Source organism: Podarcis liolepis, assembly GCF_965112155.1.
Source record: "Podarcis liolepis genome assembly, chromosome: 4".
NCBI classification, from domain to species: Eukaryota; Metazoa; Chordata; class Lepidosauria; order Squamata; family Lacertidae; genus Podarcis; species Podarcis liolepis.
Window position 1 is genome coordinate 79076423 of NC_139558.1, and position 22244 is coordinate 79098666.

The 22244-nt window shown below is 45.0% G+C and overlaps 1 protein-coding gene across 1 annotated transcript; it reads right to left on the reverse strand.

Moving 5' to 3' along the window:
* Positions 1–208: 208 nt before the first annotated feature.
* Positions 209–19866, reverse strand: RFC3 (replication factor C subunit 3). The gene is made up of 9 exons (XM_083498973.1): positions 19649–19866; positions 15114–15251; positions 11008–11075; positions 10379–10476; positions 7159–7340; positions 5866–6002; positions 5642–5740; positions 1033–1102; positions 209–521 (listed from the first exon to the last, which is right to left on the reverse strand). The coding sequence occupies exons 1-9, from the start codon at positions 19733–19735 to the stop codon at positions 330–332; spliced, it is 1071 nt and encodes a 356-aa protein (XP_083355099.1). The 5' UTR covers positions 19736–19866; the 3' UTR covers positions 209–329.
* Positions 19867–22244: the final 2378 nt, after the last annotated feature.

Sequence of the window (22244 nt, forward strand, 5' to 3'; positions counted from 1 at the left end):
CTGAGGTACTATTTCTGGGTTAGCCTGAAGCATCAGTAACCTGAAGCATATGTAACCCGAGGTACCACTGTAATTAGGACTACCTCTTGAGGCAAAAGCATTCCGGGATCCTGGCACTTCCCTACTGTCAAGTATGTGACTTCTTGTTTCCTAAAGCAGTTAGGACTGACATAAAAGGCCACGTGGAACCATTTCAGAACACCTCAAATTCAGCACTTAGTATTTTATTGTCCAACACAGAAATGTACCGGTGACCTGTAGTTTGTACAGCTTTCTCGACAGAACTTGTCAGCATCCCAAAAAAACATGAGGGCTCTCAAAGCAACATATCAGAACATCATGGCTTCTAGTCCGTCTTCCATAAACTTCTTATAGATGGCCATAAACTTAGCCACAAATGCTTCCAGGTGATAAATGGCCTTGCTGCCCAGCTGCAGCCGGTGCTCATAGAAAGCTGCCATCTGTGCAACCTCTCCTTTCAGTTGTCCATCACAGTTGTTCAGAAGTTCAGTCAGAAGGCCCTAAAATGAGCAATAGCCAACAGTGAGAGAATTGAAGGCTCTACTCCCTAGAATGCTATGGGTACCATGGGCACTCAACAATCCAGAAAGTTACCCTGTGAGAATCAAGCCATTCAAATGATAATCTCCGATTTGGTAGGAGGGGGACGTTGTCATACAAATAACAGAACTATTAATATCACATTTACAGAGCTATGCAATATATACCTGGTCCCAGATGCCCCAGTAAATAGGAATGGAATTACAAGATGCAGAGCACTATCATTGAATCAGAGAACTGTAGAGTTGGAAGAGACCCTGATGAGTCCAACCCCTTGCAATGCAGGAATATGCAGCTGCAGGGATCAAACTTGCAACCTTGGTGTCATCAGCACCAAGCTCTTAACCAACTGAACTATCCAGGCTGCACTATGAACGGTGAAAAATAAAAATGATTAACACATGCATCCCAAGCTTCCATTTAATCCTAGTCTCTGTTACTAAACCAGTTAATAATCACAACATCAGTTACCTTTATTATAATCTCTGGAGGAATGCAATGGGTTAAGAGTTCATAGAGTCGCCCACGAACTTCCAGGAGCCTATTGAAATAAAACCATTGGAAAGTTAATGCTTGGTTTTTAACTCCCTGTAATGCAAAGTTTTAAGGTTTAGTAACTGGCTTTTAAGTCTTTTTATTATATATGTGTGTATGTGTGTGTGTGTGTCTGTGTGTGTGTGTGTGGGACGCAGGTGGCGCTGTGGGTAAAACCTCAGTGCCTAGGACTTGCTGATTGTAAGGTCGGCGGTTCGAATCCCCGCGGCGGGATGAGCTCCCGTCATTCGGTCCCAGCTCCTGCCCACCTAGCAGTTCGAAAGCACCCCTAAGTGCAAGTAGATAAATAGGTACCGCTTTATAGCGGGAACGTAAACGGTGTTTCCGTGTGCGGCGCTGGTGCTGGCTCGCCAGAGCAGCTTCGTCACGCTGGCCATGTGACCCAGAAGTGTCTTCGGACGGCGCCGGCTCATGGCCTCTAGAGCGAGATGAGCACGCAACCCTAGAGACGGACACGACTGGCCCGTACGGGCATGGGTACATATATATATATGGCAGCTAGGACAATCTCAGTCAAATTACCAAGTCAGAAAATTCAGTTCTCAAAACATTCAAGCTCAATTTGTTTTTGCTTTTTAAATCACAGGTGCACATAGCCCCAAGAACTCCAGGCTGGACGGGGTTAGGGATGGATCAGGGATGCATCTCTACTGGCAAAGAAAAACTTTGTTGGTGAGGGACCTCGGACTATGCCCACTTAAAGCTCTGTGGGCATAGATCTACCAGCCGTAGGCCCTGAAGAAGGGTGTTCTCGGTGTCTGGCTCTGCTGGATTCCAAGGCTCCTTTTCCCTGCACCAGTGACGAGTGCCAGAGCACACGGAAATGCTGTTTATTCGTAAAAAATATATACGAATATTGCATGTAGCATTGTGGGGTTAGCTTGTTAAGCCTGCAGATGAGGGGAGCATCTCTGTAGTTAGGAATGAAAAGAAGACCTTCGTGCTCCTTGAGTTTTGTGGATTAGGAAGCATGAGAGTCATGTAGCCAGAGGGTATATTTAGAGACTCAGAAGACTGCATGAGCAGATAAAGGCATGATCTCAGCAGACAAAGGAACTGGAGCTTTTAAAATTTGGGAAACTGGACATCAGTCGATAGTGTTAAGGGACTATGTCTAGGCAGGGAGAGCTGGGCTATATTTAACATATACTTTTTGCTCCATTGGGTGGAATACTTTTCTGTGCATGTTAACTTCCCTTGTGCTTAATTTTTTCCCTAAGAACTGCCTTCATCTTTTTACTCAACTTTTAACTTTGTTTCATTTATTAAAAAGCACTAATGTGGTGGCATTTGTTAATATAACCCCATGTCTAACATGCCAGGTTCTACACTACACCTTGAAGTGTTCTTGTGGAGACACAAAGGCAATTTTAGGTTGCCTGGTGAAAGGCAGCCTTGTAGAAAAAGATATTTGAAATATATTTAACATATTTGAAAGAAATATATTATTTGTATTATGCTTCCTATGCCAATTCACTGGAATGCCAAGTGATTTAATTAAGTATGCCAACATTTCCAGTAGCAAAACAAGTTTTTCCTCTTATAAGACACTATAAGAGAAATTATAAGAAGACACTATAAGAGAAATTTTGAGGACGCCAGCGTACCTAATTTTGAGATACCTGGTATAATTGTTTTGATCACCCTGAATAATCGCCTGAATCTGAAAGTCTAAAGCTGGCCACTTGCCAAAGCTAGCAAGCAATCCTGCAATTCTATTCTCCTGAGCCGCGTTTTCCAAGTGGAACAGCTTGTTAACAGCAGCATAGTCAGTGCTCTGCAATTTCTAAACAAGGCTTACAACAGCGACAAACTTCTCTAACATGTCATGGTCCAACACAAGGAAGTCTCAAAATGCTTGTTGGGTTGCTTGAAATGACAGGAAACCATCTACAAGCCACAACAGTTGGCAGCAGCTCTGTAGTTAACGTGACAGTTGTCAATGTCTCTTGCTGGCAGCGAGGAGCCGTTTTATCTATATGCACCTTTTAAAATCCTGAGTGTTGAAAAGAAATGATGAAGCAGGTACCTTGGAATTAAAAACAACTTTCTCCTGGCCCTGGATTTTACTGGCACCTGCGTCATTCAACCCCAATTGTCTCTTATAAGGTAAAGGTAAAGGACCCCTGACAGTAAAGTCCAGTCGTGATAACTCTGGGGTTGTGGCGCTCATCTCGCTTTACTGGCCGAGGGAACCGACATTTGTCCGCAGACAGTTTTTCCGAGTCATGTGGCCAGCATGACTAAGCCACATGGGAGCTCACCCGGCTGCGGGGATTCGAACCACTGACCTTCCGATTGGCAAGCCCAAGGCTCAGTGGTTTAGACCACTGCGCCACCCACGTCCCCAAGTCTTTTATAGGCAGCTTCAAAGGCTGTCTCCATTTCAAATGGCTCCTCCATTTCAGCAAATGCTAGCCTGGTACCGAGCTAATAGTGAGTCCACCACTATGAAGCACAAACACTTATTTCACAACCACAGAGCTGCTGTTGTCCAAAGATGCAGGATGTGTTCTAAAATTAGGCTGCTTGCTGTAAGATGGTAGGTAAGAGGGCACACAGGTTTAAAAAAAATAAATTGTGAAGAGCAATCATGGAATTGTAGGCAGCCACCTCTTTTTCTACGCCTAAAGCAGCAAGTAAAAAATAGCTCACATCAAAAAGGACCACACAGAGGGGAATCTGTGTTGAAAACATTCATATATCTGCACCATACATTTAAAGAACTATTATGCCCTTGAAAGGTCATGGCTTTTCCCAAAGAATCCTGGGAGTTCAGCGGAGCAGTTTAACAATCAATCCCTCTTTCCAGGGGTTTTCAAGAAACTGTAGCTCTGTGAGGGGAACAGAGGTCTCCTAACAACTCTCAGCATCCTTAACGAACTACCGTTCCCAAGAAGCCATATAAATAGTGGTTTAAAATGTATGGTGCAAACGTGGCCCACTTCACACACTGCCGTATCTCTTAAGAGTTTTAATGAGATCAGCAGCAGAACACATGACTAGCGGTATCACCCGTTCACAGCAAGGAAGGATTCAGTGCTCCAAATTCACCATGACAGGATGTCATTTTGTTTCTGCCAATGCAATATATCTAAAGCTAGACAAATGGCTGGCAGCTGTAAAGAGGGCAGCGACAAACGAGTGCCAACACCACAGCGCTTCATTGGCTGAAAAGAAAAAGTTTTACAGCACAAACAAACAAAGATGCTCTCATCCAATCCAGCTGGAAATGCTTCATTGCACTGAGCAAGCAAGTTTTACAGCAGCCTGGTTCATTGCAGCTGTTTTTAGAATATCAAAGATGGCTGCTAATGGGAACTTGACATCCCAGTGAGTCATTTTGCGCACTACATACCATAGGAACATCCTTGCTGGAAAATAACCCAAGACTCCACCAAGCCCAGCTATCTGAGTACATGACTGCTACTCTTTACTCACAAAGAAATTGGAAATAATACACAGTTGAAGTCTGTGGTGAACATCTGGCTTATTCAGATGACAACTTTGAGCTGGGTCAAGAGTTCTGAGAACTTAAAGAAGTATGTGTTGGCTTATTTGGACGCCTTTTTCTTAATGGCGACACGGACCATTCATAATGTAGGAATATACTGTGAGCAGGGCAGTGGGGTGGGGTAAGGTGAAGAAAAGCTATGACAACTGTAACGTTGCTCCCCGCCCCTGCTCAGGCTGTACAGGAAAAGCAATTTGGTTCCTGAAATTCAGTCTGATTGTGAAGATAAAATTTAACTGATAGACTTCTAAAAGCAAGCACCTCCGTATGGCAGAGCTGCCAGGCACCATCCTGTCGCCCAGGTATCTTCGCTTGGTTGCAAAATGCGCCTGGCTAATTTCAAACACTGAGACCATAACCATTGTGGCTAGTAGCTACTGTGATCTGCTCCAAAACAACAAGAATTTCTGTGAAGGAACTGCATCAGAAACTGGGATTTTAATATATAATTGTCTCATAGCTTGAGGTGCCCAGGAGGCAGAATACTGTATGTTACTGCCTGGAACAGATTTATTTGTTTAGGAACACAGGTTGCCACTTTAGACCAGGTGAGACCATTTGCCCAACTAAGCCCAGTTTTGTGTATTCTGATTGGCTGTGGTTCTCCAGAGTCTCAGGAAGAGAACAGTGTTTTCCATCACTGGCTACCTGCTTCTTTTAACTGGAAGTGAACCTGGGATCTTCTTCATACCAAGCACATGCTTTTGGCTGCGAGGCTGTGCAGCAGTTTCAGGATTCCTGCATGCAATTAACTAGAAATCTTTTTCTCCAAACATTTACACACTGATATAAAACCATGTTTAATACCTTAATGACCAAGGCTAACCTCGTCAGCCTGAAATTTACTTCAATCAACTCCTACCGGGTTTTTATCAAGTTCCTGGAAATGCAGTCTGTCTAGACATTCTAGCACACACCGTATTAAACTGCTATGCTGCATTTTAATATCGGACAACTTACAAGCACCATCCATTTTATAGCTAGGCACTGTCCCCCACTACACTGACTTACCTCTGCGGGGTCTGCTGACCAACAATGGCGTTTGCCGTCTCTCTCAGATATACCTCCCAGTCCGTCTCGGAAATGTCTTGGTCTGGAGTGAAAGGATACCTGTGCAACAAACAGCGAGGACTTGCTTAAATACAAAACAAACAAGCAAGCAAGCAAACAAACAAACAAACAGCCCTTTTGTAACCAAAACTCCCTCCTGTATTCACCCACTCTTCTGGACTTACTGTTGCACCCTGCATGCCTCACACATCAGAAGGGCCTTTCGGAGATTTCGGCCGGACTTTTCTGCAATCCTCTGAGCGAGTTCTCGAGGAAGAACCAGACCCTCCTTCTTACACACAACGGACAATACATTGCAGATCTAGAGATTCAACAGGGCAATTAATAGTTTTGCATGGTGCCTCGCTTTCCAAAAATTCCAAGTACAGTGGTACCTCGGGTTACATACGCTTCAGGTTACATACGCTTCAGGTTACAGACTCTGCTAACCCAGAAATAGTACCTCGGGTTAAGAACTTTGCTTCAGGATGAGAATAGAAACTGTGCTCCGGCGGTGCGGCGGCAGCAGGAGGCCCCATTAGCTAAAGTGGTGCTTCAGGTTAAGAACAGTTTCAGGTTAAGAACGGACCTCCAGAACGAATTAAGTACTTAACCCGAGGTATCACTGTCTCTCCTCTCTAGTCAAAATTGCTGCAGCAGCCAGCTATGGGGGAAGTCCCTATATTATAAAAGGATACGTGAAGGCACAAAGGAGCCAGTTTTACAAATAATGCTTGCAGGTGACCTGCGCCCACCTTCTGAGTCACCTCTTCCTTGCCACAAGCCTCATTTGCCAGCCCTCCTGGGTACCAGGTAAGAGCAAAGTGATGCCTTCCCAAGCGCATTCCTCCATGAAGGAATAAATTCCTTCCTGCTGCTCCTTGAGCCAGGGATAAACCACACCAACAAGTGCTCCCTGTATTCTTTACAGTAGCAGTGAGTCAGACATACTACTAGCCGACCTCACAGGGTTGTAAGAAATACACAGATATGTTGATAAAGTGCCTTCAGCAACTACTTAACAAATTCTAAGTGGTATTTTCTAGTTTCAGAGAAATGCATGGAGAAGTGTGGACTAGAGAATGCTTGGAACTAAGCATTGGTGGCAGAGTGATGGCGTTTCAAAGACCTCCAACAGTTCTTTACCTCCCTCCCATGACATATTACCTACCATTAGGTGTCCAGCTATTTTTTAGTCCACAGACACTTCTGCCCCATTCCAATCCTTGCTAAACAAATAAAAATGACAACCCGCATTTTTGAAGAAAACTGCAGCCATGCAAAGTACTGTAAAGGGGAACCTAATTCGGAAGTGTTCCATGCACACAGAAACAGGATTAACTAGGCAGACAGAGTCAGGGAGAAACGAAGAACAAGGAATCCCAAATCAGGTATTTAACCTTGTTGCATCCAACATGACACAGAGTAAAATGCAAGTGCACTGAAGGGCTGTCTGTCTGCCATTGCCTTGAACCTACATCTTCAATGCTGGGTGCAGGCACTCGAACTGCAAGGCACCTGCTCCGGATAGGTGCAATGACTTTCGATGTAGAATTGCAGCACAGAATTAATCTGCAGGTAGCCATATACTTCTCCATGGTTCGGCGCAACGCATGCTGGGCATCTTTTGTAAGCTTGTCCACTTCAGTCAACAGCACCACTGAAAAACAAAACAAAACAAAGCCAACCTTTATCATGCTCTCACAGAATCTATCTTAACTTGGCTTTTCACTTCTGCTGATACAATGGGGCAGGATTAGAGAAAACCTCCCCACTTGTGCCTCTTCCGCTGAAGTTCCCGGGAGGTGCTTCCCCACGGTGCAATCCTGCGCTGATGGCAGTTTGTGTAAATATTCTAGCCATATGTCTGGGAAAGGCACATCGCCTGAAACAGCCAGGGAATGGCTGGCTTAGCCACAACAGCACAGAAGAGGGGTTCTTGCAACTGGGATGCCTCTGACATTGCTTTGAACCCGGGATCTTCCACTTGCTATTTCCAGCATCTCCAGGTAAGGCTAAGAAAGGATCCTGTTTAAAACTCTGGAGAACGACTGCAAGTCGGTGCAGACCATCCTAGTATTCTCCAAGTGTTGTTGGACAACAGCTCCCATCATCTGTGACCACTTAGCCATGCTGGCTGGGGCTGATGGGAGTTGTAGTCCAACAATATGTATGACTTGCTTATATGGCAGCTTCCTATGTTCACATGGGTCTTTCCCATGAGAGAAGCACTTTACCAGGAAGGAAGGTACTACATAGCAGCGGTGGGAGGGGCGGGACGGAGACAGAAACTCTGCATTCATCCTTGTCCATGTGATTAGAAAGTACAGTGGTACCTCAGGTTACATATGCTTCAGGTTACAGACTCCGCTAACCCAGAAATATTACCTCGGGTTAAGAACTTTGATTCAGGATGAGAACAGAAATCGTGCTCTGGCGGCGCAGCGGGATGCCCCATTAGCTAAAGTGGTGCTTCAGGTTAAGAACAGTTTCAGGTTAAGAACGGACCTCCAGAATGAATTAAGTACTTAACCCGAGGTACCACTGTAGTTACATATGCATGAAATCGCAGTACAATGAAATGTCTTCCTTATTGTTCTGTATGAGTGAGTGTGACAAGTCAGGAATTGGCTTGAGCTGGTGCTACTTTTGCAAAAAATAAAAATAAAAAAGTAACACGACATTGCCACTTCCCACCAAGAATAATGACAAAAAAGCCAGCTTAGTTCAGCCAAAGAAAACTGATGATCAGCTGAAGCCGATGAATGAATATTGTTACAGAGCCAATGCACACTGCTGCAAATCTTTTATATCCAAGGTTCAAAAGGTATTTGTTTAAAGCATTTTTTACCCAGCTCTTCAGCTGAAAAGGCTCCCAGAGCAGCTTACAAAGATCAGAAATAAAGAGTCCTTGCCCTCAGGCTTACAATCTAAACGACAGGACACACAAGGAAAGGGACTTGGGAGGGAGGCAGAAAAAAGAAGAAGCTATGTCAAGCGCTTGTTCTTAGTTACACAATTCAGATCACTGGATTCAGAGTCCAGAGAGCCAACCTTTACAGGTAGTAATGATGATACCGTTGCTATTAAAAAATCAACACTGTAAACTGAAGATTGCATTTGGCCGCAATAAGCTTAAAAGCAGGTGCTCTGCAGCAGGCACAGGCAAACTCCGGCCCTCCAGATGTTTTGGGACTACAATTCCCATAATCCCCAGTTAACAGGACCAGTGGTCAGAGATGATGGGAATTGTAGTCCAAACATCTGGAGGGCCGGAGTTTGCCAATGCCTGATCTACAGGGGCGTGGGGAGTTTCAAATGCTGCAAAACCAAGAGTCTCTCATGTAGCTTGTTAGTCTGCCAAGCATATTGCTACTGCAATATCGCCCTCATGCAAACAGATTATCTGCCTCTGATTCTATCAGCCAGATCAGGCTCAGCAATAGACCATTCTACTCTGCATGCAGAAGGTCCCCTTCGAGACATTTGCAAGTAGGGCCACAAAAGACTGCCTGCCTGAAACCCTGGAGAGCCCCTGCCAGTCAGTGCAGACAATATGGAGCTAGATGGACCAAGGATCTCACTGGGTATAAGGCAGCTTCCTAGGTTCCTAAGTGAAGGGAACCACAGAGTATTTTGAGAATACAAAGTCACAGAAGAATCAATAGGTGAGAAGAGTCTAGACGCCTTCTAACAACATGCAAACCTCCCACTTTCTGAATACCATGAAGCTCAGATCAAAAATTCAAACATCAACAGCTATGGATCTTTTGGACAATTATTACAATTACAGAAATAAATTGGAGCTATATATACTATTATCTAGAACACAAGTATTTCAATTTCCCCCCTCATTTCTGAAATACATGCATTTCTGTTGGGGAACTACAATATTTCTGGAAATTTTGTACAGTGGTACCCCGCAAGACAAACGCCTCGGAAGACGAAAAACTCGCTAGACGAAGGAGTTTTTCGTTTTCTTAGCCGCTTCGCAAGACGCATTTCCCTATGGGCTTGCTTCGCAAAACGAAGCTTGCCCCGCAAGCTCCGGGGATAGCGGGGAAGCGCAGCGCGTCTTCCCTGCTGTCCCCGGACCTCTTTTGAAGCAAGGGGCGGCGGGGAGAAGATCGCTTCTCCCCGTTGCCAGCCCCGCAATCTCCGGGGACAGAGGAGAAGGCGCGCGCGCCTTCCCCTCTCTCCCCGGACCCCTTTTGAACCAAGGGGCGGCAACGGGGACAAGCGATTCTCCCCGCTGCCCCTTCCCTTGCTTTAAAACAGGTCCGGGGACAGAGGGGAAGGCGCGCGTGCCTTCCCCTCTGTCCCCGGAGATTGCGGGGCAGGCAATGGGGAGAAGCAATCTTCTCCCCGCCGCCCCTTGCTTTAAACAGGTCCGGGGACAGAGGGGAAGGCGCGTGGCGCTTCCCCTCTGTCCCCGGACGGTCTCCATAGGAACGCATTGATTGATTTTCAATGCATTCCTATGGGAATCCGTGCTTCGCAAGACGAAAAACTCGCAAGAAGAAAAAACTTGCAGAACGAATTAATTTCGTCTTGCGAGGCACCACTGTATCTCGAAAAGTGACCGAAGACAAAAAGAGCTGGAGAATACAAAGAATTTACAATATTCAAAGCACTTGGCTGATCTTGTGCAAAGTACTGCAAGATGTTTTTCTTCAAGGTTATTGCTCATTTACAGACCTTTAAAATCTCGCTGGGTGCTTGTCTCAAGTTGCTGCGATTGAGCTAATGTCTTCAGTAATTCCTGAATTACCACCCGGTCACTGTTTCCTGCATCACTGAAAATAAGTTCAGATTAAAATATGATACTCAAGGAGGGTGCAGTGCATGGCTGGGGAGGGTCCCAAGGGCCAGACAGAGAGGGCTGGAGGGCCACATATGCGAACAATTACTTAAAGATATACAGCCATACCTCAGAAGTCGAATGGAATCCATTCCGGAAGTCCACTGGTTCGGAAACCAAGGCATGGCTTCTGTTTTGCTGCAGGAAGCTCCTGCAGCCAATCAGAAGCTGCGCCGGACGTTCAGGTTCCAAAGAACATTCGCAAACCAGAACACTCACTTCCAGCATTCAGGAGCCAAAACGTTCAACTCACAAGACATTCAGGATCCAACTTACAACTGTACTTTGGTTTCTTTAACAGTAAAGCTGGAGCTAGCTTTAAAATTGCAACAATAAAACAAGGGTCTTCTAGCCCCTCGGTAGTTTTTGCTGCAATGGGCTGTAAAATTTACTCCACTAAAAATTATAAGAATTGCAAAATTCCCACAGCCTCTTACTGGATCTTGTGAGCTTACTGCAAACATACCTTGGGTTAACTTCAAGGTGATAGTTGCTGGCAATAGTGCTAATTTCAATCTTCTTTTTAGAAGGCGCCTGAAAAGAAAGATTATTAAACAAAAAATGCATTTTAAAGAGATCAGTGACGGAAAGACTTAGCTGAAATCAGTGGGTTATGAATACAGGCTTCAGAAACCACCCACTGCTGACTGCTTAGCATGAGCTGAGTTGAAGGACTTGAAGGGCTTAATGGCACCCCGACTGCAATGCACCAGGGAAACTACGAAATAAAGAGGCTCAGCGTGAAAATGGCGGCAGGTGGAATGGCATGCAAGGAAAAGGGTAACACCCTGGGTTCAACGCTCTCAAATTCAAGCAGCATGCTAACCTCTTGGAAAGGATGGGATATGCCCCAGTTCGCATGTCGCTTTAGATCATAGTTTAAAATGAACTAAGGTTTCATGCAAATGAGCAGCGTGGTCAAGCACACTATTCAGAAGTTCCTTCTCCTTCTCTGCCATGAAACTGACTTGTCATGTTGTCCAAAGCTGGGTTCATGAATAATCTTATGCACTTCTATCAGGTTGCCTCTGGCTTGCCTTTTCTCTAAACTAAAAAGCACCCCAAATCTCCTCATAAGGAAGTTGCTGCTTCCTCTGAATCATTTTCATTGCCCTTTTCTAAAACCTGTTACCGCTCTACAATATCCTTTTGGAGTTGTGGTGACCGGAACTGTACAGATTTGTATAGCAGCCTTATGATATTGTTTGTTTTCCCTTCCTTTCCTAATGATCCCTAGCATGGCCTTCCAGCTCTTTTCGCAACTGCTGTATACTGGGTTGACATCTCAATCAAGTTAGACACTATGACCCCAAGGACTTGTTCCTGATCAGTCACCACCAGTTCATGATCTTCAGTATCCAGTTCAGCTTCTAATATTGTGGTTTTAAGCAATTCACAAGCATTTTGGGGATATTTGACACTTTTGTCCTTGTCTTTCAGCTTTCTTTCTTACCAACCACCTCATTTGGAGGAAGATCGCTCTTTTGAGGTCAAATGTGACCATGTTGGGTTCTCTACGCAACTCTTCATTTACACATATATTTCATTTAATAGCACTATGGTTACTGTTCCAAACCATTTCACCAACACTTCTCACACCGGATCCCGGGCATATTTTTCCGTCTGTAGGACACCCCCTTCTATAAGACGCCCCCTATTTTGGGGAATCAATTTTAAGAAAATGAGGGGAGATGGCCCCAGGTTGTTGAGCCTCTCCCCACACACCACTGTGGGCAGGAAACACTCTCTAGATCAGCCTTTCTCAACCTGTGGGGTCCCCAGATGTTGTTGAACTACGACTCCCATCACCCCTAGCTAGCAAGGCCACAGCTCAGGGATGATGGGAGTTGTAGTCCAACAACATCTGGGGACCCACAGGTTGAGAACTGCTGCTTTAGATCGTTTCCCCGCGCGCAGCGTCATCGGGGGAAGTTGCGCTCCCAGGAGCACAACCTCCTCTGATGCCGCCGCGTGGGAAACGATCCAGGGAGCGCCCGCTGCATGTAGCAGCATCGGGGGAATTTGCGCTCCCACCAACGAGCTGGCTGGCAATGAGCAGCTTCTCCCCCCCCCCCCCCACACACACACACAGCTGCGAGCAGGAAACACCCCCCAGATCACTCCCCACTCACTGCGGCATCGCAGGAAGCTGCGCTCCCGCCAACGAGCTGGCTGGCGCCGCACCACTTCTCCCCCCCCCATGCCACTATCTGTGTATTGGACGACCCGTGTTTTCTTGACGTGATTTTTGAGTGAAAAAACCTCGTCCAATACATGGAAAAATATGTTACGTCCAGGGTCATTGCCCTTCTGGTCAGTTCCATGACCAACTGTCCTTGGGCAAAGTCATTTGAGGTATCTATAAAGATTTTAAGGGACGTGGGTGGTGCTGTGGGTTAAACCACAGAGCCTAGGACTTGCCGATCAGAAGGTCGGCGGTTCAAATTCCCGTGACAGGGTGAGCTCCTGTTGCTCGGTCCCTGCTCCTGCCAACCTAGCAGTTTGAAAGCACATCAAGTGCAAGTAAATAAATAGGTACCACTCAGGCGGGAAGGTAAATGGCGTTTCCGTGCGCTGCTCTGGTTCTCCAGAAGTGGCTTAGTTATGCTGGCCACATGACCCGGAAGCCAATAAAGCGAGATGAGCACCACAACCCCAGATTCGGTCACAATGGACCTAATGGTCAGGGGTCCGTTTACCTTTATAGAAATTTTACATTATACTTCCAGCTTCTCTGTAAGATTACAGGTTCCCAATTTCTTGTACATTGAATCATCACTTGCGTCGCTTCCGATTTTAGGAACTAATAATATTGATAGAAACTTCATTCTACTTCTCTAAAAACATTCTTCACGTGTACAGTAAGGCTTTCAAGTATACCTTTTACCCACGGTGATTAAATAGACCTTATCTAGTTCAGATCAAACTCCAAAATGAAGCTATACAGACACTGCAGCATCATTCTGCTCTGCCCTATTTTAGTTTAAAAGTGCTAACCTTCACATCTCTTTCTGTGCTTATATTAATAACGTGCCACTACTTTATATGCAGGGATTTTGAAGATGATGAAAAAGACATTTGTCAAGTTCCGCCCATAGCTAGATGCCAAAGGGCCCTCAGATAGGAGAGCATCTGACAGGAAGGGAAGCTGATATTTTGAAAGACTATCTACTTAAAACTGTTCCACTTAAAACTCCCCAGCATCAAGACGTTTGCAGGCACAACATGTTCTCATAATGTCTTATTAACTTAAGCAGGAAAATTTAATTTAAAAAGAAATAAAAATGGCAAGAGAGACCGTTTGCACAATGCTTTGGAAATATCTGTCTTCTCCAAGAACTCTGCTGATTACTAACCACTCTCTTTGCAATCTGCTGATTAAAATGCAAACTTTTCCCCAAAAAAGATTTTTGAATTGATAGAAAGAAAATCTTTAGTAATAGATTTTCCAGGGGCTGTTTTCACTCCCCAAGCAGCTAACTATGCAAAGAGTTCATTATGTTTGTTGAAAACATCACTTTGCAAATACTTCTCATCAAGTTATTGGTGGCATGTGAGAAAGCAATAATAATTAGTCAGTGAAGCCCACAATAAAGACGAACTGGTTTCTTGACACTAACTGCAGGCTTCAGCCTGAGACAGCAGGAAATGTAAGCTAAGTGCCCGACTAAATCATTTCAAATATCACACAACTGAAGGGAGATAATAGTACCGGTAAATCCTTGGCAGTGATTCGCCAGGGAGAATTCCTCCAGCACAGAATGTTTACAGCCTAATCAAGTGCTAATTCATAATAGGAGGAAACAGCCACTGGTTATTTAAGCAACTGTGGAAATGGTGCTTAAACTGCCTGTAGGTCCTTTTCCAGCCCGGACACACAAGGGCAAAAGTGTGTAGACAGCCACAGACATGCGATATACAATATCTTTATTGTCATTGTCCCACACAGAACAACAAAATTGAAAATCTACATAAAACATTCAAAAACCCCTAAAAACTCTGAAACCCCATTTTAAAATACAATATACTATAGAGACTCCTTATGCTGCGTTTAGAACCAGAATTGCATTTGCGTAGAAACTGTTTCTCAGGCGGCTAGTCCTGGTTTTTATAACCCTATACCTTCTTCCAGAAGGCAGAAGCGGTAAGAGATCATGCCTTCTCCACTTCCAAACTTTGCAGACTTAGGGTATAGGTCTGAAGGGGCTTGTAAGTGTGTTTTCCTGAACAAGCCCCCGCATTTCCAGGGTGCACAATTGTGAGGAAGCTGGAAAATACATTCAGGTAAACAAGCTTACATGTGAAACACTCAGCAGTTGGGAGTGAAAGGGGCAGAACTGGAGCTATTGGATTGCCCTGATCTGCGTACCCCTTTGGACATCAGGGGGTGAGGAACCTCGGGCCTAGGGGACAAATATAGTCTATGCACTTTTGCCCTCATGCATCCAGGCCGGACAACTTTTGGAGATTAAAAACTAGCATGTGTTGAAATGTGCTGGCTTTTCCTGCATTATGTTGGTGGTCAACTTCTTTATCTCATTTTGTAAATATGAAGTTAGGGCAGATTCTTACTGTTATGCTCTGATGTTCGATCCTCAGCTTCTCCACTCCGGAGCCATACAGTTCTCTCAGCAGGCACATTATTCTGGTCTTTTTTCCAGCTCCTGAAGGCCCATACACTAACAGATGAGGAAAGTCGCCACACTGAACCTGTCAAATGGAATACAGTAAAACTGAATTACAGTAATGTCTCAGTCAGCATCATGCTTCGTCAGCATCATAAACACAGAGAATGATACATATTTTAGCATACCGTTCCCCACACTAGTTTTACAGCCCTTCACAATGTTGTCTTTTCCTTTGGAAGGCCATCAATTTAGACATGAGCACAAAATAAGAGTTCAAGAGGACATGAAACTGTGACCGTGCATGGCGTGAGTCTGATAAAAGCCCTTGGTGCATCAGGTTTTCTAGGAGTCGGGTGGCTTGAGATCACATCCCAAAACAAGCTAGGACCTGGAAGACCAGAGTTCAAATCCCCCCTCAATCATGAATCTTGGGCGGGTCTTCAACTCTCAGCCTAACCCACCTCACAAGGTTGTTGTGAAGATAATACAGAAAAGAAGAGAAGGAGGTTTGCCCCCTTGAGATCATTGGAGGAAAGGTGGGATATAAATGGAATAAAAATAAAAATAGAAAGTGGCATACAGTAAACTTGAAAATAACTTTGAGAACCCAATTTTTAATAAACTAATGCAGAATTTTGTTGCAAGCCATAGACACCCTTATCCAGGGGTGTAGCCAGGATTTTTGTTGGGGGGGACAGGAGTTTCCAACATGATTGGTCAGTTAGTTAAGTATTTCCATTGTTTTACTTGATGGGGGGGCAGCTGCCCCCCCGGCTTATTTGGGCATTGAGCCCTAGGATCAAAGAGTTGGAAGGACCTCAAAGGTAATCTGGTTCAACCTTCTGCTGTTAAAGGAAATCCACAATCACAGCATCTCTAATAGGTCAAAATCTAGCCTCAGGTAGAAAATGAAAGAAAGCACACCACCTTTTGAAGCAAACTAAAGGACTGGAATTCAGTCGCAGAGCACTTTTTTCCCTTTTGTTTTTTGCACAAAATGGTCTGCAGAGTAAAGGTTTCAGTTCTCTGACATCTCTAGCCAGGTAGTCCTGGAGAGCTGTTGCTGCCACCAGCCATTGTAGAAAATAATGGGCTAGATGAAACAACCATCTGACTCCATACAGGGTAGTTTCCTAGTTTCCTAATGGATCAGGGTTAGAATGTGAACGACCCGAGTGCCCCAAGCTACTCAACCGAGTTCTCTCTATCATACAAGACTGCCAGTATCATAGGATGCCAAAAAAGAATATTTTGGGATTCACTGGTTCATTCTGCCAGGTTTACGTACATCTTTCATACTTTAGCCACTGCGCCTAGCTCCATTTAATCTGTGGTTGACTGCATTCCAGAACCAGGCCTGTCTTGTATCACAGGAGCCAACCCTTGAAATCTGTGTCAGATGAACTATTTTAACCCCAAAACAATCGCTTCTTGCAACAGAGCAATTGCATATTTTGTGGTCAAGAGTACACAAAGTGTTCCTACTTCGTTTTAGATCTGACAAACAATGTATTATAGTGGCACCAAGTTAAATTTTTATATAGATAATTACCCTGGGGTAAATCATCTTTCCATAAACAAGCCACCAACGTGAACAGCAGCAGCTAGAGTTAGAGAGAAAAAGTCCTGGAAGGAGATCACCAATGGTTAATGCTTTGGTACTTGAGCCTGTCTAATATGTATTCTTTAACCTGTTGTTGTTGTTGTTTAGTCATTTAGTCGTGTCCGACTCTTCATGATCCCATGGACCAGAGCACGCCAGGCCCTCCTGTCTTCCACTGCCTCCCGCAGCTTGGTCAAACTCATGCTGGTAGCTTTGAGAACACTGTCCAACCATCTCACCCTCGGTCGTCCCCTTCTCCTTGTGCCCTCCATCTTTCCCAACATCAGGGTCTTTTCCAGGGAGTTTTCTCTTCTCATGAGGTGGCCAAAGTATTGGAGCCTCAGCTTCAAGATCTGTCCTTCCAGTGAGCACTCAGGGCTGATTTCCTTAAGAAATTCTTTAACCTAGAAGCCCTATTCCCAAATCCCTAATGGATGGTGAATGTTAAAGGGAAAACATAACTACACACAAAGACTCCCCGCCCAATTCTTTTTTAAAAAATTACATGTTCCAGGATTGAGCTTTTTGCTCAAATCAAACCACAAGAGCCAAAACTCCAAAACCAAGACACAGTGGCATTGTGATGTTCGCTTTGTGAATGCAGAGTCACACAAGTAGTGGAATCCCCCCCTCCCACACCACAACCCAAAAATAATTATTTGTACAATCAAAGATATACCATTGCTTAAAGTCCACTGGAATTGGAGCATTCTTAAGTTTGCAGTGGATTTTATGTTGCCCTGGGTTCAATTTACTTAGTAGCCATGTTCTCTTTCTTGGAAGTGTGATACTATCACAAATTACTGGTGTTGCAAACAGTCACTGCCTTATACAGAGACAGACAGTATAAACTGCCTTATACTGAGATATACCATTGGGCCATCCAAGCCTGTGTACAACAGCCTCCCCACTCCATATGTTTTGGATTACAACTTCCAATAGCCCCAGCCACCAGGGTCATGCTGACTAGGACCGATGGGAGTTGTGGTGCAAAACATCTGGACTGGAAGTCACCAGGCTGGGGAAGCCTGGTCTATACTGGTCTAGCCTGGTCGATACTGAGAGCCAGCAACTCTCCAGGGCTGCTGACAAGTCTTTCTAGCCCTACTGCCAAACGCTAAACTTGATTACCATTCAGGCTTTGCATTAAAAGGTCACAGGCTGCATCTCTGGCATTTCATGGACTTTCCGCCCTACTATCTTACACTGGAGTTTTTTCTCTAAACATGTATGCCTGCATGTGTAAATATTCTTGCCAACTGACATATTTTGTGTTTAAGATGGAAGCAGTTCAGGTCTACGAAAGCTCATGCCCCAACCAATCTTGTACGGTATGGCATTTGGTACTCCCAAATACAGTGGTACCTCAGGTTAAGTACTTAATTCGTTCCGGAGGTCCATACTTAACCTGAAACTGTTCTTAACCTGAAGCACCACTTTAGCTAATGGGGCCACCCACTGCCGCCGCACCGCCGGAGCCCGATTTCTGTTCTCATCCTGAAGCAAAGTTCTTAACCTGAAGCACTATTTCTGGGATAGCGGAGTCTGTAACCTGAAGCGTATGTAACCTGAGGTACCACTGTACCATAATTTTTGCTTTGCCCCAACCAATCTTGTACGGTATGGCATTTGGTACTCCCAAATACAGTGGTACCTCAGGTTAAGTACTTAATTCGTTCCGGAGGTCCATACTTAACCTGAAACTGTTCTTAACCTGAAGCACCACTTTAGCTAATGGGGCCACCCACTGCCGCCGCACCGCCGGAGCCCGATTTCTGTTCTCATCCTGAAGCAAAGTTCTTAACCTGAAGCACTATTTCTGGGATAGCGGAGTCTGTAACCTGAAGCGTATGTAACCTGAGGTACCACTGTACCATAATTTTTGCTTTGCCCCAACCAATCCTGTACGGTATGGTATTTGGTACTCCCAAATACCATAATTTTTGCTTTGCACCTGCTGTTGAGCACCATCATGAGGGAGAGAAGCTACAGTGCTTTTCCAAACCAGGGTTCAGTACCTGGATAGGTGAGGCGGTAACAAAGAGAAATAAATGCACCTGAGGACATACACAACGCATTTTCGTCATCGCAGCTTACACCCTCCAAATGCATCCAAGAGCCTGACTTAACTTGAGCTCACGCATCAGCCACATAAAGAGTATTCTCAGTTAGCAGGCATGCACATATGCTCAATACACATGCTCAGATGCTTTTCTTTTTCTTATTACGGTACTTCATGTACTGCAGGACCGAAATCAATTCCAGGACTGCTCTTTGGCTGGAACCAAGGCTGGTGCTATCATTAGGTCAACTAGGCAGCTGCCTGGGGCACAGACTTCATAGGGGCGCAGTACTGACCTTTGAGGGGCACAGTTTCGTACAGAATTTGTGTACTGAAACACTTTCTTTGGCATTTGAGAAAGATAACCAAATATTGTAGCATTGCCTAGTCTTGCATTTAAATTAAATTTAGCAGTTCAAGTTTTGTGCTTTTCATTTTTTCCATACATCTGTTTTTGAAAATTGAAGAAACAATAATAATAATAATAATAAGAATAAGAATAAGAATAAGAATAAGAATAAGAATAAGAAGAAGAAGAAGAAGAAGAAGAAGAAGAAGATGATGATGATGATGATGATGGGTGGTGCAAATAGGTAGCTCTGCCTAGCACCGGCTCTTGCTATAACCCAATAAAACAGGAAAGAAAGGGGGATGGGGTGTTTGAAGCTATTGCGGAGAGCAAAAACACTCGCCAATACCCGAGGACCAGCGCGTCCAAAAGCCGCCGAAGAGGTGAAGAGATAAGAAAGAGAAGGGCACCCGAGCATGTGCAGAGCGCCAGCCGCCTGTCTCCCTCTCTCCCTATCTCTCTCACCAGGTTGCGAAGCTGCGCTGCCTGATCCCGGTGATAGTCCACTTTGCCGAGGGAGTTCGGCCGGTACTTGTCCACCCAGAGACTCATGGCCACGATCCGCAGAGAAAGAACCGGATTGCAGAAAAATAAATAAAAAGCGCGCGCTCCGCTGCCGCGCTCCCGCCCACTATAGGAGACTCAAGCGCCGCCGCCGCCCCGTGAAAAGTCACCGAGCATGCGCACGAGCTCCTCGTTTAAGTCGTCAGCCTCGGCTCTTTCACTTCCGCCAGTTCGATCGAATCTGGGCCCCGCCTTCCTCGCTTACGGTGGCCGCCTGGGGATAAAATAATGAAACAAAGGGAAGCTTAATGCAGGCGGCGAAGTGGAGCGCAGCGCGCGGCGCCTCGTGCAGGAGATCGCGGCGCTGGCGGGGGCTGCCCACGTGCCATGAGTTTTCTGGTCCACAGTGTTCCGAAGAATTTGTGCTTTGAGTCACCTGCTCGGCAGCAACGGGCAGTACATTTGCTTATTGCTTTGTGTTCTGCCTTTGCGCACGATTCCATAGAATCATAGAAGTGGGGAGTTGGAAGGGTCCCAGGGGTCATCTAGTCCACCCCCCCCGAAATGCAGGAATCTCAGCTACATCCTACATTGGCAGGTGGCCATCCAACCTCTGCTTTAAAACCTCCACAACCTCCCCAAGGAGTCCGTTCCACTGTCAAAGTGTTAAATTATTGGGATTAAAACATTTTTATCTTATTTTTATGTATCTTGTGTTTTTATATTGTGATCTTATGTCATAACTGCCCTGAGACCTGTGGGTATAGGGCAGTATACAAATTTTAATTAATTAATTAATAGTAGTGGTGCCCAGAACTAGATACAGTACTCCAGATGCAGTCTGACTAAGGCAGCACAATCCTTTCTGCCACCGCCACCCCCCCCCCACTTTAGCCTCCACAACAACCCTATGAGGTAGGCTAGGCTGGTAAGGAGGAAAGCTGGGCCAAGGTTGGTACATAATCCAGAGAGTATTATGGATAGATTGGGATTTGAATCTCCATATCCCCTGATACTGGTATAATCTGTACATGCTACACACCGGCTCCAGCTCCTATCGGCCTCCGCTAGTACAGTGGTACCTCGGGTTAAGTACTTAATTCTTTCCGGAGGTCCGTTCTTAACCTGAAACTGTTCTTAACCTGAGGTACCACTTTAGCTAATGGGGCCTCCTGCTGCCGCCGCACTGCTGAAGCACAATTTCAGTGCTCATCCTGAAGCAAAGTTCTTATCCTGAAGCACTATTTCTGGGTTAGCGGAGTCTGTAACCTGAAGCGTATGTAACCCGAGGTACCACTGTATGGCCATATTTCAGGGATGACAAGAGCTCTGGCCTTACAACATCGGGGGGGGGGGGGACACACAGATTCACCATCCCTAATTAGTGCAACATCCTGATTCCCACAGTACTTAGCCAGATGCATTGGTGAAGCTTACAGTGGCATGCCATGGTGGCAGCAGCCCCTTCCCAGCCTCTGAAATCAGAAGTATTCTCTGAACCTGGAGGTTTCATTTAGCTGTCAAGTTAATATCTGCTGACGGAAGTGTCCTCTGTGAACCTGAAGTGTTAGGTTGTTGCTTAGAGGTGGTGATGGGGTGGATGTGGGCCAATAAACTGCAGCTGAATCTTGCAGAGAGATATCTGAAAGACTTTCCTCCTTCCCTGCAGACCCCTTGAGGGGTTAAGATCAGAACAGGCAGAAGCTTGGGGTGATGATGATCCAGGAATGTAGCAGCCCCTAAAATGTGGTATTCCCTCCACTCAGAAGAGCACCTGGCACCTTCACTCCTTTAACCTGAGCCCCCTGAGCTGTTTATTTTTAGGGCTCCCCCTATTTCTGTGATTGTAATTTGTTTTAAACTGTTTTTAATACTGCAATTTAAATGGTATTATTTAAATTTAAATGGATCTTAGGGTGAAGAGTGGGTAATAAATCAAATTAATAAAAATAATAATTAAAACTTGTCTGATACCATTTTTGAAAACCATCTAAAGGATAAACTAGGCATGGCATTTATCACATGATTAACATGCATGATTAATAAAAGAAAGAGCAACAGGATCTGGCCTTAGGATTGTGTACCGATTATTTGGGGGTGCTTTTTAAAAGAACCACACACACACCAGTTAACCTTGTGTCTATGATATCCAGTTTGGCCCTAACCCAGGCACCAAAGTAAAAGTAAATAAAGAAATCTTACTATCCATTTTTTCCACACCATGCATAATTGTATAAGTCTCTGTCATGTCCCCTCTTAACACTATGCTTGTCTGGATGTAAACCCCGCTGTGTTCAATGGGGTATAATCCCAGATAAGTGTGCATAGCCTTCGGCTGCAATCCTGAACATACACAGTGGGACTTCTGAGTAAACATGCTTAGACATGCAGGGTTATCTTTCTTTGCAAACTAGACAAGTCATAGCCAATCCCATTCCTACCAGCAAATGCATATGAAGTTAGGGGATTTGTTTGCGCTCTGCACTGTCTCTCATTTTGCATTTACCCAGAAACTCTTTGCACATTCTCATTGCCAAGTTTGGATATTTTTTAACGG